This window comes from Gobio gobio (genome assembly GCF_949357685.1).
Source record: "Gobio gobio genome assembly, chromosome: 21".
Taxonomy (NCBI): domain Eukaryota; kingdom Metazoa; phylum Chordata; class Actinopteri; order Cypriniformes; family Gobionidae; genus Gobio; species Gobio gobio.
Genome location: NC_137117.1, coordinates 26,070,544 through 26,086,263, shown reverse-complemented (window position 1 = coordinate 26,086,263; position 15,720 = coordinate 26,070,544). Strand labels below are relative to the sequence as shown.

Sequence of the window (15,720 nt, the reverse complement as noted above, 5' to 3'; positions counted from 1 at the left end):
ACATGTACCGGCAAAAGTCGAAGAAGACTCTAAACTGCTCTAAACCAGATAAATCCTGAAGCTCAACCATGGGACAGAGCAACTGTGTTCTGCTTAATAATCAGAGAGGCATACTGCCAGACTCAGCTTTCACTGTCCCACAAGACCTTCTGTGCAAAGTCACTTAATGACTGACCTACAGATACACTTCTCCAAGGCTTATTTATTATACATGCTCACGACGGAGAAGTAGGTATGTGCAGTTAGGTAAATAGTTAAGTGACATTAAAAAAGAACACAACTCTGTGTCAACAGTTGACAAACACTTTTGTTTGAGCAGCTGTTTTTAGGTGACACACGATCCCTTAAGTGTGTATTTTGTTCTCCACAAGCGTCACCATTAAAGGGTTAGTTCACCCAAAAATGAAAATTCTGTAATTAATTACTTACCCTCATGTCTTTCGACACCTGTAAGACCTTTGTTTATCTTTGGAACACAAATTAAGACATTTTTGTTGAAATCCGATGGCTCAGAAAGGCCTCCATTGGCAGCAACGAAATTTACACTCACAAGACCCATAAAATGTCCTAAAGACATCGTTACAAAGTCCATCTCACTACAGTGCAGGTTCTACAATACAACAAAAATATCTTCATTTGTGTTTCGAAGATGAACAAATTAATGACAGAATTTTCATTTTGGGGTGAACTAATAACCCTTTAATGATTTTTGGGACCATATTGGCACCATATCAAGTTATTTTATTTATCATAAGTTTTTAAGGATTTTATTTTTAATTTACTTATACATGAATTCATTAATTCTAATAAATGTAACAAATAACATTTATTGTTTATTTTCATATTGAGCATGGTTATCATCCATAACCTAAAATAAAAATGTGCTATGAAATGATTTTCGACTTCTCTCTGTATTATGAATTTTCTCTGAATTTTGAAATGGGTGCATCTCAAATTGATTGTTTTGAAATGGGTTTCCAAAACACCCCACATCTGCAATTGGTCAATCAAACTGATAGTCCTGCCCCAAACGCATGCCATTGGTTGAGGCAATGTTGTTGTTCAGGGCTGGTCAGAAGAAAAAAACACAAAAGAAAACACTTCAGCTTTTAAGCTGTATATATTTTTTCTTTTTTAAATTCCAAAACAATAATAATCATAATATGAATAAATTGCTTTTTAAATGGACAAATTTATCAATTTTTAAGCTGGTTACCCAATTCATGTTTAAAATGTAGTTAAACATAACAGTATATAATACTAAATAAATCACTTTTCTGTCAGGACCACTATCGCCAAAGATGATTTACTATTAGTTTGGATTGGCGGTATGGTTCTGTTCTGGGCAAGAACTCCCTGCTCATCCATGCAGCCTAGCATGGATAAGAGCAGGGAGAGCAGCAATAACCCCCCTTAGGGTAAACAGAACAAATCCAAAATATTATGTAACGTGTTGCAGATATCATTAATGTCAATATTTAAATGTACAAAATAAATCGGGAATCAAGGGTAATCAGAATACCAAATCCTGACTGGATGAGAGGAGGAGCTGGGGATTGAGGAGTGTAAATGAGCTCTGGAGAAACGCGATAGCTGCTGATAGTACTGAAGGAGCTTATATATGTATGCTGTGATAGACGTCGTATCTTATAGGTAGACGTGATCAGCTGACCTGCCAGAACTGACGCTATGCTTTATTTTCATATTGGCAAATAAATAGAAATGTTTTAAAAAGAAAAGTTTAAAATGTCGAATAAGTTTAACAGAATAATAAATCCAGATTTAAAAGTAATTTATCATTTATTGTTGTAGTGGTTTATTTACATTATATTTTTAATACATGATAATTCATTTTATTTTTGGTGACATTTGTATTTTCCATAGTATGTATGTACTGTATCTGTCTGTCTGTCTGTCTGTCTGTCATTACATCTATCATGAGATTATGAAGACATTAGTTGCTGCTCCATTTCTGTCTGTTTACAATAGCACTAAAGGAAGATATTAATGAGAAGTGGGGAATGGTTACCGGGGCGACTGAAAGTGGACAGAGCCAGCCTCTCAGTCCCTTATTTGCCAAGGAGGCGTGAGAGAGAGGGAGCCAGGGGAGTGGAAAGGAAGGACAGCGTGCTGCATGTGTTACACAGTTACACACGAAAACACACACGGTCACAGTCATACCCAGTCAGTCCAGGGAGACAGAGGCAGTGCTGGTGTCTCTGTAGAGTTCTGTCTCTCTGTTTTGCACTCAGCTGTATCCATTAGCCAAGATGCCGCAGAGAAAGAGGAGTTTCACTTTTGGAGCGTACGGCGGGTAAGAGCAAACGCTGTTTACCGAAACATTTTATATTCACATTTCTCTTCTTACTCTGTGCTGTGAAGTGTGGTTATAAATAATCTGTCAGGATATCAGCCACTGTGGTTAGAGTCTCAGTTGGGAGATATGATAACGGCATGTTTGAATGCTAATGCATTGTAAAAGCACAGTGTTATCGCTACAAGCAGACTTGATTTCATCACTGGTATATATTTGAATGACAGGACTGCTCTCTCAGAGTGCAATGCATTACGGCGGCTCTGGTGAACTGCTCTCCTGCAAGGAAACCCTTTAACGGCCATTATAACGGAGAGGGTAATTGAGTTTTGATTGAATTAGACACTGTAGTTGACTGAAGCAGACACGCATCCAGGCAGAAACCTTACGTCTGCGAAGCAGCCAGGGAGGTTAACGTAATTACGAGCTGTTTACCCTATCAATCCGGCCTTGAGGATTCGATTAAGCCCTCTTTAAGTGATCCATTGATTCAGAAGGGAGGAATTCAAAGTTTCTGTTCGACTGAATACCCACAGACTCCAGTGAGATTCCTCTGCCTGTTAAAGGATCCTGTCTGCTCAACAGGTGCAAGGCTGCCATATTTCAGCTCTGTGTTGTCAAGGACAAGTGTTATCTGTGCCTGCATGGCTGATCTGATCACAGAAACGCTGTGAAGTCACTGAACCTGTCCCACCAGGACTTTCTGTAAATAGATGCATTTCCAGTCAAAGGTTTGGACACATTTGACTGAATTTGCTTTTCATGGTCGGTTGACCTATAAAGGTGTATGCTTAACGATTGAAAATTGTTTTGGAGACCATTATAATTTGTACCTGCACATGCATTTCTTCACAAAACACAAATCTTTATGTATATAAAAGTTAAACACTTTAATTCAGGTAAGAGTAATATAGGTTATTTGTAAAATAACATTAAATGTAACTGTATTTTATTATAGTATTGAAAACTAAATAGACATTTAAAATAAAGCCAAGTAATTGCAACAAAATAATATATTAACTTTTTATAATCAAATTCAAATGTTGAATTTAAAAGCAATTCATCATATTATAAACATTATATAATTTTTATAAACATTTTGATGCCTTAAATTTTTTTTGCATTTTAAAACAATAATAAAGAGTATACATATCAGTCATGTACATATCACTGGACTTTTTTTTGTTTATTTTTTTCGTCCAAAAATTACTGAAAATTTGCGGCAATATTTGCGGCATTACTTGTGTAGTTTTCAGATAAAATACACCACAGTCAACATTCTTCTAACATTTGTACTACTTTTCTGACCTCAAGAACCATTGGGCTCTGTAATTTCTAAAAGGAGAACACTGATAATAACTTAAAAATATATCTTCAACATGTTATTTCAAATGTAACACCAAATAATAATAAAAACAAATCAATAAAACAGTATATTGCAGTGTTTCCCACAGGATTTTGTGATTGTCAGGTCCTCTCCCCCTTTAGAAAATGTGGTATATTTTAAAGGTATCAATCAATTTTGTATATATTATGTATCAAATATGATACAATAGGCTTTTGAGGAACATTTATTTGTTCATCTCTCAATCATCATTGTAGGCCTATTGCGTTGCATTTTGTTGTGTTTTGCCCCCCACAAAAAAAATTATAGAGCTTTCATCATAAAACTACGAATTTAAATATCTTACCAAGACGTATTAATGGGAGATATAGTGACAAATTATACTTGTATGCAGTTTATGTAAGTCTGCTATACTGTTATAAAGATTTTTTACAAGTTTGGCCATATAAATAACAAAATAACAACAAATTGATATTTTTGCTTGGTTTGGGCTTGGAATAAAAGTCGTTTTTTTCCTCCATCTCACCATATCATACTATATGGGCCATAAAAGCCTGATGTATCAAATGTATGACAAAACAAACACATGCAATGCTTTTTTCTTTTACAAGTTAGTATTTTTATAATATAACTAAAAGAACATCAGCCTATTCTTGAAGAATACACAAAATGTATAAAATAAACAAATGTTTCAAACAGATCAAAGTGCAAAAGAACATAACTATAAAGTTCTATAAAGTTAAGTAACTATAAAGTAAGAATCAGTACACAATCAGTGTCAGAAAGGTAACCCTGGAAACCGCTATATTTCTGAATTTCCTGCACTCGTTCCATCTTGCTCTTTGTCCATTTTGGGGTAGTGCGTGAGCATATGCAGCATAAACTGAACCTATTGATGAAAATAATGTCACTCAGAGCATGCACACAGCCACAGACACGTGTGTATGTGTGAGAAAGAGCATGCACGGGAGCGGGATGCAGTGGTTGACAGACTTGACAGATGCTTTGCCGAAACAATGGCGCAAACAGGCGTTTATTGATTGACTCAAGTTCAACATATGCAGTCTACTTCGAAGTAGGCTTTTCTTTGGCTGAATGTGCATTGTGATGACGTCACACAATGTGTCTAGGGCCAAAATCTGTGGGAAATCTGCACCAATTCAGAAAAAATGCAAGCTTTTCTGAATTTTGCAGAGTTTGCTTGATTTCGCGTAAAATTCTGCGATAACTGAATCGTTGAATCCTGGAGGGACTGATATATATAGCCGACTCATCTGTATTCTTCGACAGTTTTCTGCATCCCTTCACCACCCTGTCTTCTCACACTTGCCTGGTTACTTCCTAACCAGAGATATGGTGGGAGTACTCTTGTTTCAGGCCAAAAATCAGAGCCCTCCCCTCGGACAGCACGGTAAATATGCATACGTTTTTTTCTATTTGATTATCTGTAAGTGTGAACTTGTGAAAGGGCAGCTTGTACTTTTAAGAGCTTGCTTCACTGATTTTGTTGATGGAAGGAAATCATCCGTATTGATCCTTTTTCTCATTTCGCTTCGCTTTCGTCTTTGGCTGTGTTTTGACATTTTCTTGGTCCTGAAGATTGTGTAATCTAAGAGCCATCATTGAAAATTGCTCTGGGTTTAGATAACAAGTGAACAGATTTGCTTGCAGGTGATTGGTGTTTTAATGGCCTCATGAAAATGCACCTGTTTACAGAACCTAGACAAACACTGAATAACTCAATGTGATGTGGCTTCCTCACTACTGTATCTCTTTTAGATCTTTATGTATTTGCCACTGAGGACATTTACAATTACTTTGGAAGATGCTTTTATCCAAAGTAACCAACAAGTACATGTACAGTCCTCTGTCCATGGCTTAGTTTCCAAAAGCATAACAGATGATGGTGATTTGAGTTTCCAGCCCGGATCTTTAAGCCACAGCCATCTCTATCCTGAAGAAACAAAGAGCTACAGAACTGATTCCACTAGCCTCTGTTAGAATGAGGACATTTTATGCAGGTTGTGGATGCGGATCTGCATCTGGATGGTCCCCTCAGGTGATCTCAGCATGAGAGATGGAGTCATTTTCTAAATTAAGTCTGGTGGTGATTTAATGCTAGCCCATCTCTCTGGCCTCATGAACTCTTAATGGAGTCTAATGAAATAAACAGCAGACCCAGACTTTGTCCCAGGTCATGAAATGCTTTTTATTTTTGTCCTTCTCTCTCTCCCTCACATTGGCACCGGGGTTGAGTCATAGGACTTGACTCCAGAGCACTGAAAAAACACTCTAAGTGGAGCTTGTTTAGAAACAGCCATCTGGAAAAGCTACTTGTTTTGCAACCAATGGTGCCGATCACTGGTTCTTGGAGGTCAGCAGAATCTTTATGCCCAATTTCAGTGTTCCAGTGGGGCAAAGAATAGGACAGGAAGCGAACTGAGAAGAAGTGGCTAGTTAAAACGAACGACTTGAGAGCAGGAAAAATGGCCCTTTTATTCATGCCATTTTCCTTTGATTCTGCCATGTTGGTTTGTACATTGTTTTCCATTACCACAAATATAATGCAGATTTAGTTAAATGTCAAAGATTAAAGGTGCTTGTCAGCATTAGTTTTTCTAATCCTCTGTTTGTTAACCGAGTGGCATTTTGAAGAGGCAGCTGAACCGTTTTCATGAGGTTTTCACTTTGCATTACAAAGACCATGTGTGCACCTCTCAAGGGTCTGTGACCACTCATCCTCTCTCAGGAAGGTCGCTAAACCAACTCTGTCCTTCATCTGATTTTCATCTGAATTTACAGTCACGTTCACATTCAGCGGCTGTATCGAAGACGTGACTAAAGATGGCTGGATTAATTTTTGTGTTATTTAAGGAGACAAAGACCGTTGATTAGTTCTGAAGGGCAGCTGTTAGACGCTTCCTGTACATCATGGCTGTAATGACACATAACTCATTTTCAGCAGGGGGGAATTTATTATGAATGAATTGCACCCGATAATAGCATTGTTTTTTTACCACATGCTGTCTTGCTTTTGTGCCCAATTTATTAAAGTGAATTTACCATCACATTGGTACCACATTGGTTATATTTAATGTGATATTTAATTTTTCTGTATTGGTCTACTGAATTTTAATTTTAGTAGAAGAATTTTAATTCTTCAGTATTTAATTTTATATAATTTCTTTTATTTTTACATTTAGATTATCTCTGCTGTAAATGTAAATCTTATCTCCTCTCAAAATGAATATCCATTTTTCAAACTGTGCATTTTAATTTTGTGATGTCTAAATTCACATGTAGCATTTAAAATGGTTATTTTTTGTTTTAATTTATCTACTGTTCAAAACTTTGGGGTCAGTAAGATTTTTTTTTAAATGAATTAATAAGTTTATTTAGCATGGATGCATTAAATTGATCATAATATAAAATACATTTAGAACCTTTTTCTGAAGCATCATGTGACACTCAAGACTGGAGTAATGGCTGCAGAAAATTCTGCCTTGTATCACAGAAATAAATGTAATTTAAATTGTAATTGTAATAATATTTCACAATATTACTGTTTTACTGTGTTATTGATCATATAAATCCAGCCTTGGTGAGCATAAGATAATTCTTCAAAAAACAAAAAAAACGTAAAACTTTTGAACAGAAGTGTATTTGACAAAATTGTATTGAATTTTATGATCAGCCATTTATTCGTTATCTGCCATAACATGAAACTTATTGTATTTTATATAAATATATCAAATAATTATAAATATAATGCTGCTTTCTTAGGGGCAGTGTACACAAAAACTGTTTTAGGGGCCTGAAAACACAAACTTTTGAAAACGAGTTTCAAAGTAACTCAAAGTTTTTTAAAGGGGTGGTAAACCACGATTTCACTATTCTAACTTTAGCTAACGTGTAATGTTGCTGCTTGAGCATAAACAACATCTGCAAAGTTACAACGTTCAAAGTTTAAAGCAAAGGGAGATATTTGCTTTTAAAGAAATCAGTTTCTAAGAACTACAGCAAACGGCCAGTAGGGACTACACACATTCCTCCAGGGTTGGTGACATCAACAGGCTCAATATTTACATAAACCCCTCCTCCGAGAATATTAAATAAGGGGGGGTGAGGCCATTTTGTATCGCGGCGCTGTTGTGGTATAAGTTAGTTAGGCTGGAGTGTTGTTGCCGCGATGCCGAGGAAACGCTGTTATATTCATCCGGATTGCAGGTCTGGGGTACTTGCTCTGTTCAGCCTTCCTTGGGACGGGGGTGCGTTGCAGAGCGTTTAACATACAGCATGTTATATGCACGTGTGTTTGAGTCAGCGGGGAATCAGGCGCGCGCAGGGCTCCCTGCAGCACATCCACGGAGGAGAACATCCACCGTCTTCGCGATTTCAATGCCAGATTTGCACAACGTCAGCTGCGTGAAAAAAACACTGCCGGTGCGTGGATGCCGACGCGCGCGCTGCACATTTCACGGAGGACAACACAAACTTCCACAAACTTCGCGAGTTCAATACAGGATATGCACAACGGCTTGTCCTGAAAGCTGGATTTACAAACAGAAGCTGTTCACGGGCCACAACCTGTAAGTCTGATTTATTTTTCATCGATGTGTTTTCCTGTAATAGGTTGTAGCAAGGAAGTAAACAGATGACAACGCTGTTCTGCAAACCAGTCTGTTAAATGCTCATTCATACTTAACGTTATCCGACGAACACCTAACATTACAAACACTAACGTTAAAATCTCAACAGCGAACTTGGCATTAGTGTAAATGATTCTTTGATTAGAGCTTTTATGTATTGTTTATCTACAGGCATGCTAAACATGGTTCTGTGTGTGATTTGGCTAACTTACTAGTTAAAGCCAGTGCTTAGTGTTTGTTTTGGGTTAGTTCTTGCGACAGATATTTGGCTGTAATCATTCTAAAAATACAAAAGTTAAAGTGCCATTCAGTAGCGATCATTATAGATCCGCAGTCTTTACTCTTGAGGACTGAACAGGTTCTGCTCGATCATCTTCACTCAAATGTTCTGGGTCTGGTTCGGCTCATATGGTTTTATTGACGCCGTTGTTTCTAACACTGACCAAAGCAAGCACAGCCTCCGGTAAGGGGCGTGACGTTTCCGACAAACGTGCACTAGGCGTTTAGCGAATCACAACACACTGGGCCAGCTAACCAATCAGAGCCCACTGCGTATTTTTGAGGGACTGGCTTCATACAACCCGGAAAGCATCAGACCGTTTTACAAGGAGGGACAGAGCAGTGTAGAATAAAGGTCAAATATATGAAAAATAAGGCAATTTTTTTTAAAACGAAGCATGAACACATGTTACAGTGCACCCCACAAACACAGTCAAGCCTTCAAAAGAATGTGTTTTACCACCCCTTTAAAAACGTGAATTTGTGAAAACGGTGACGTAATGCGTATTACGTGTTCAGTTTAAAGGCGCACATTTTTTCTTTACAACGTGACATCGCAACTACTGGCCTGCCATGCATAATACTGCAGATCCATGTGAATAGGGATCATTTTGACAATGTTGTTGTTTGTACATTGAAAAAATTTTTAAAAACACAAAATTGTTTTTAGTACATTGTTGTCTTGTAAATGTACCCTCAATCAGTAATGGGCCTAATTTACATTTATGCAATACAATTAGGGCTTGACATCAACTTTGTTGCTCACCAGCCACTGTGGATAGTGATATTCCAAAGTTACTAGCCACTCAGCATTTTTCTGGCCACAATTTTGACATCCATGCTATGCGGGAAAACTACCATATACTGTAGTTATTTTTAATATTTTCTCATAATTTGGCAGCCAGTAAATTAGGCAGCTGTCACTTTAAGACCTGATGCACAGACCCATTATACTGTTTTATATAGCCAATATACTTGGCTTTATGTGCGCACACTTTGGGTGTGAGCACAAAATCTGCGGAAATAAGTAAAATTGTGCACAATACACGCAATCCCATGGCAAAATTCAAGCCCTGTAACACCAACAATATTCATCCAGAGCAAATTAAACTAGTGAGTAAGGGCAGGCGGGTTTGTGTGTCAACTCACTGTTAGAGAGATGAGAGAGCGAGAAAGCGCAGCTAGTATTGTATATCTGTTATGTGCAAAAAGAGTATTGGTAGCATTTCAGATATTTCAGTATCGATAGTTATCGAAAAACACTACATTGCACTTAGTTTATTATTTCAGATGCCTTTTTAAAAGTCTACAATTGAAAAATGTATATTATGTCAAATTTAACCCGCCAAAGCGGCTAGTATGAGTGACTGCGTTACACGCCACTGCTGAAATCCACCCGCATTTGGCGGGTTGGTGTAGGAGTGTGCGATATGACAATATTTAATCGTGGACGATTAAAATGTCTCCACGATTCACTTTTTCGGACATATCGTAGAATCGCTCTCCAGTGCACGTTCTATCAGATGCAGCTCTATGGCTTTTTTTCAGCTTCGTTTACAACATGCGGTGCGCGGCGCGTTAGATGTCAGCATGTTAACAAAATCATAAACTACTTGTTTGTGAGAATAAACTACGCAAGGACGATGGATGAAAACACAGAGGAGTTGATCCCTAAAAAAAATTAAACATCGGTAATATGGAAATGGTTTGGATTTTCCATAACAGACACGGCGCAAACGACCGTTATTTGCAAATGCTGCAATGATAAGATTCGCACGTCAGACGGCAACACAACTAATCTTTTTAACCACCTTAAGAGAAAACACCATAAAGAATATGCTGACAGTCAAATGATGATGGGACCCCCCGCGAGCGCATCAGGTACATCCAAGCAGCAGCCAGATGCTAACGTTACACGGCTTAAACAAACAACTCTAACGAAGGAGGTATTCGAGAAGGGAACTCCGTATGACAGGACAAGTAAGCGCTGGAAAGACGTAACTGATGCAGTGACATTTTACCTGGCCAAGGATATGATCCCCATAAAAACTGTGGAAAACGAGGGCTTCAAAAGACTGCTCAAAGTTGTAGATCCGCGTTACGAGATTCCCAGCCGCAAATATTTTTCTGCCACGGCCATTCCACGGCTGTATTCCGAATGCCGCAACAAGATGGAACACACAGTTCAAAATGTAATTTTTTTTGCCACAACAGCTGATTTATGGTCTAGCCGCACTTCAGAACCATATTTAAGTTTGACAATTCATTTCATTGATGATTGGAAGTTGTGCAGTGCGTGTCTAGAAACAACATACTTCCCACAAGACCACACGGGAGAGCTCATAGCACAAGGCCTTAGGGAAGCGCTTGAATGTTGGGGACTGAAAGAAGCGAACATGACCTGCATGACCACTGATAGTGGGGCTAACATGGTGAGGGCCTTGGAGCTCAACAGCTGGACACGTCTACAGTGCTTTGGGCACAGACTTCACCTAGCTATTGGTAAGTGAAACTAAAAATAAAATATTGTCACTGGCATTTAGAAGTTTGTTTGTAATACTAAATATTTACTAATAAGGGTAGATTAGGAACACTGAACAGAGTAAAATGATAAAACTAGTTTACTATATAAATTGGATTATTATATTTTAATGTTTCGTACAGTATATGAAAAACATATGGTATTGTAGCACAATTTGTTCGGTTTCAATAAAATATTACAATTGAAAAATATAAACCTTTGTTAATTAAAATGTAAATAAATCTAATCAATGAATGTTTTGTGTGTTTTTTTTTTTTAGAAAAAAGTGCCAAAGACCCTCGTGTTGAACGCATAACATCTATCTGCAAGAAAGTCGTCAGTACATTCTCTTTCAGTTGGAAGAAAAAGAGGGAATTAATTAAAGCTCAAACAGAGCTGAAACTACCTCAACATAAACTCATCACTGAATCCCCTACACGATGGGGTTCCAGACTCAACATGATTGAGAGAGTGCTTGACCAGGAAAAGGCCATTTCGCAGGTCCTGAAGGCAGACCGGAAGGCGAGGCATTTGGTCCCATCATGGCAAGACATTGATGTGATGGAGTCTGTGAAAAAAGCACTGAGTCCACTGAGAGACTTCACTGATGCACTCTCCGGTGAGGACTATGTGAGTGTGTCCTACGTAAAGCCAGTGCTTTCCCTGTTGAAAGTCAACATCTTGAGCCTGAATGATGACGACACTGAACTAACAAAAACAATGAAGCAAACAATTCTCAATTACCTCACTGACAAATATCAGCATCCCACCACTGATGACCTGTTGGATATGGCTTCGCTTCTTGATCCCAAGTTCAAAACCCAATACATTGCCAGTGACAAGATAGAGGGAATACAAGCCAGAGCTGTATCTGAGCTGGAGTCTTTTCTGACCGTACAGTGTCCAGCAGCATCGGTTCAACAGCCTACATCTGCCTCCACATCACAGAGCCCTGACGCAGAACAAACCCCACACAAGAAAGTAAAGAAATCACTTGCCAGCTTTTTGAAAACCTCAGGTGGTGCAAGTGCATCTGCTGCAGTTTCAGGATCAACTTCCTTTTCTCTAAAAGAGGCAATAGAAGGGGAACTGAAGGGATACGTGTCCATACCGAATGCAGAAAGTGAGGTGAATCCCTTGGAATGGTGGAAAGTCCATGAGGCAAACTTTCCAAGAGTTAGCCAACTTGCTAAAAAGTACTTGTGCATTCCGGCCACAAGTGCTCCCTCAGAAAGAGCTTTTAGCACTGGTGGCAATATTGTCACATGCAAGAGGGCAACTCTCAAGCCAGATAAAGTGAATCAACTGGTTTTCCTCTCTAAAAATTTGTGATTGGGATCAGTCATACTCTAACTCTACGTTCTTAGTATATATACTTTGTATGTGAAAGGTTTGTTCTAAAGCTGCTAAGTTTAAAAGAGTCAGGATTCAGATAAAAATATGCTGACATGGGTTTTGCTCAGGGTCAGTCTACTGACTGTTAGCTGTTGCCAATGTTTGATTTTATTTTTTATTTTTTTTAAACAATGTTCATTTTGTGATGAGAAGTCTGATTGTAATGCAAGTCATGTTGACTGTTCTTACTTTGCACAATTGCACTTCCATTAAATATACACTTGATTAAAATATGCTACTTTGTCATTTTTTTTCCCTTTTATGTTTTGTTACCTTGTATGGCTATATTTTTTAAACGGGGATATAAGTTTGCTTGTATTGCGGCTCAGTAATTTGCAAAATAGTCTTAAAAATCAAAATGAAAAAGAATCGTGATAAAATCGTTAATCGTGATTTTTCCTGAAAAAATCGTGATATGATATTTTTTCCATATCGCCCACCCCTAGGTTGGTGGGTAAGAAAGGGATAGTTCACCCAAAAATGAAAATTAGCCCATGATTTACTCACCCTCAAGCCATCCTAGGTGTATATGACATTCTTCTTTCAGACGAATACAATCGGAGTTACATAAAAAAATGTCCTGGCTCTTCAAATCTTTATAATGGCAGTGAATGGCAGCCCAAAATTTGAAGACCAAAAAAGTTAATCCATCCATCCAACCAACCCATACAGCTCCAGGGGGTTAACAAAGGCCTTCTGAAGCGAATAACCAAAGTGTAAAAAGAAAAGACCTGCCAAGCAATGAACAAAACCAGGAAAAGAAAATGAGAAGTTTTAATACCAATTGGCAAGCTGTGCGCGAGTGGCTCATCTTTGACTCAACACACAATGTAATGTATTATGAGGACTGCAGGATATAAGCTTTGGAAAAACACAAAACAAACAATTTTCTACTGTATTGATCTGTCCACCTAAAATACATTTTTGTTGAAAAGGATGAGGAAGAAAGAGTAAGGGACTTTGTTTGAATAAGATATGAATATGAAATCCAAATTGTATAATATATACAGCTGAGACGTAGTTAATCTGGTAATATCCTTCTTTTTGGGTGGAGGGGGCTGGTAGAAGCTCTGAATGGCCAGTAACTTAAAAAGTTAGTAGCCAAATTGGCTGGTGAGTGAATATAAACAATTACATCCAGTACATCCACACAAACACAATTAAATCACTCCAATCAAATCTAAAAGCCTTAATAAAAAGATATGTCTTCAAATTAGACATAAAAGCTTCCACAGAGGGGAAAAAAATTTGTTATTGTGACCCTAGGTCAAATTTACAAATGTCCCGGCTCTGACTGTCACACGTATGATGCATTCCAACCTTCTTTGATGTCACATGACAGGTGCTGCTGCTGTCTTGATGGGTCTCTGCACCTGTGCTGTTGTGTAACACACAAATGTGCTAGGCGACACACTGAAACCTGAAGAACTTTGAGACAGACTGCATGTGTTAAGGCACCCTCATCTGGCTGTCACATTGTAGACTCGCGGCTGGTACTGCTGCGTGTCTTCAATGTCTCAGTACAGTACATCCACTGTACTGTCTTTTTTTACTGTCTTTCAGTGGCTAATTTCAGATGTTGTTTGTTGACATCTTAGCTTACGCTGGATATCGAGTCCTGCTTTGATTTTCATATGGCGTATATCATTTGAACAATATTCATTATTTATAAAGGACACTGACATTCAAAGCAAGCACTGCTTATACACATGATCTTTTTTTGCTGGGGTATCTTTCCTCTGTGTTCCAGAGTAATGAAAAATTGATGGGCGTTTATGTAACATTCTTGTTATGGTACACAGTGTATTGGCAGTGACTAGAAGGCTGTTTTCTCAGTTTACTCATGTTCCCCAGACGGCAGGTGTAACTCTTTCCTCCTTAAACAGTCACATTCTGAGACATTATAGTGTCTGTCAACAACGACATACTGTTTCATCACAAGTCACTTGCATCATTTCTTAAAACAGACCAGAATGTGGAGTTTGAAAAGGGTTTTTTTTTTTCTGATGTGTTATCTCAGGAATGTCTTATGTTTACTATATTCAGAGCGTTATATACTACCGTTCAGAAGTTCAGGGTCAGTGCAATTTAAAAAATATATATAATTTTAATTTAGCAAGCATGCATTAAATTGATCCATGGTGACAGTTAAGACATTTATAATGTTACAACATATTTCGATTTCAAGTAAGTGCTTTTTTTTTTTTTTTTACTTTATATTCAAAGAATCATGAAAAAAATGGATCACAATTTCAAAAGTATTAAGCAGCACAACTGTTCTTAACATTAATAATAAGAAATGTTTCTTGAGATGTTTTATGTGACAGCAAAAACTGGGTAATGATGCTGAAAATTCAGCTTTGCCTATCAAGATTAAATTGTACAATTGTAATACAATTTCACAATATTACTATTTTTGCTGTAATTTTGATCAAATAAATGGAGCCTTGGTGAGCATAAGACACTTTCAATAACAAAAAAATAACATGGATTTACATTTTTCATTTGGGTACATTCTAAACAAAAAGCTGAGAAAATAGCATTTTTGTCAAAGACTATGTCTGGATGGGATTCAGAATGATAATTTAAAAAAAAAAACCAAAAAAACAGATGGAGTAGATAGAGTCCATCAACACCCCCAAAGCTTCACAGTCGTTTTCTCTCATGGGTTCCACATTTCACTCGGTAACGTAAGGGAGGAGACGGAACTGAAGGGTCCAGGGTGGTGCAGACTAGAGCTGAACGATATATCGTTATCGTATCTATATCTAGATATGAACTTTCAAGATATTACTATCGAAAAAAGCAACGATATAGATTTCCCCTCTCCGCGCTCGCCCTGCATACAACTCTGGCAGTCACAACAAACATCAGTTTTACGAGTGCCCTTGAATGCACCGCTAAAGCCAGCGCGCACACACTACCAGGGACGTGGGAACTATATTGTGAGGGGGGGGGGCGGCGTTTCCATGGTGACGCGTCATTGCTTGTCACGTGACACACCGCAGCAGCAACAGCGCTGAATGAATGATGATCTGCTTTTATGTCATTTTTTCCTTTTTTATTCAGAATATTCACAAATGTGTTAGCTATGGCATGACATATCTGATATTCCGATTGTCAAATACATGCAAGTGGAAGGTATATTGTTGTTTAAACACCTTTATAACGATCGTGTTAGTTTAGCTGTATGCGCGATGGGCGCCGCCGTGTTAGT

The 15,720-nt window shown here is 38.0% G+C and overlaps 1 protein-coding gene across 1 annotated transcript in view; it reads left to right on the top strand.

The window, feature by feature from the left end:
• The first annotated feature begins 2,163 nt into the window (after positions 1 to 2,163).
• The window catches only part of rap1gapa (RAP1 GTPase activating protein a), a 154,109-nt gene continuing 140,552 nt past the window's right edge, over positions 2,164 to 15,720 (top strand). The window contains exon 1 of the mRNA XM_079803462.1: positions 2,164 to 2,314. Within this exon, the coding sequence (XP_079659588.1) occupies positions 2,271 to 2,314 (44 nt within the window). The 5' untranslated portion in view covers positions 2,164 to 2,270. The remainder of the gene's footprint in view (positions 2,315 to 15,720) is intronic.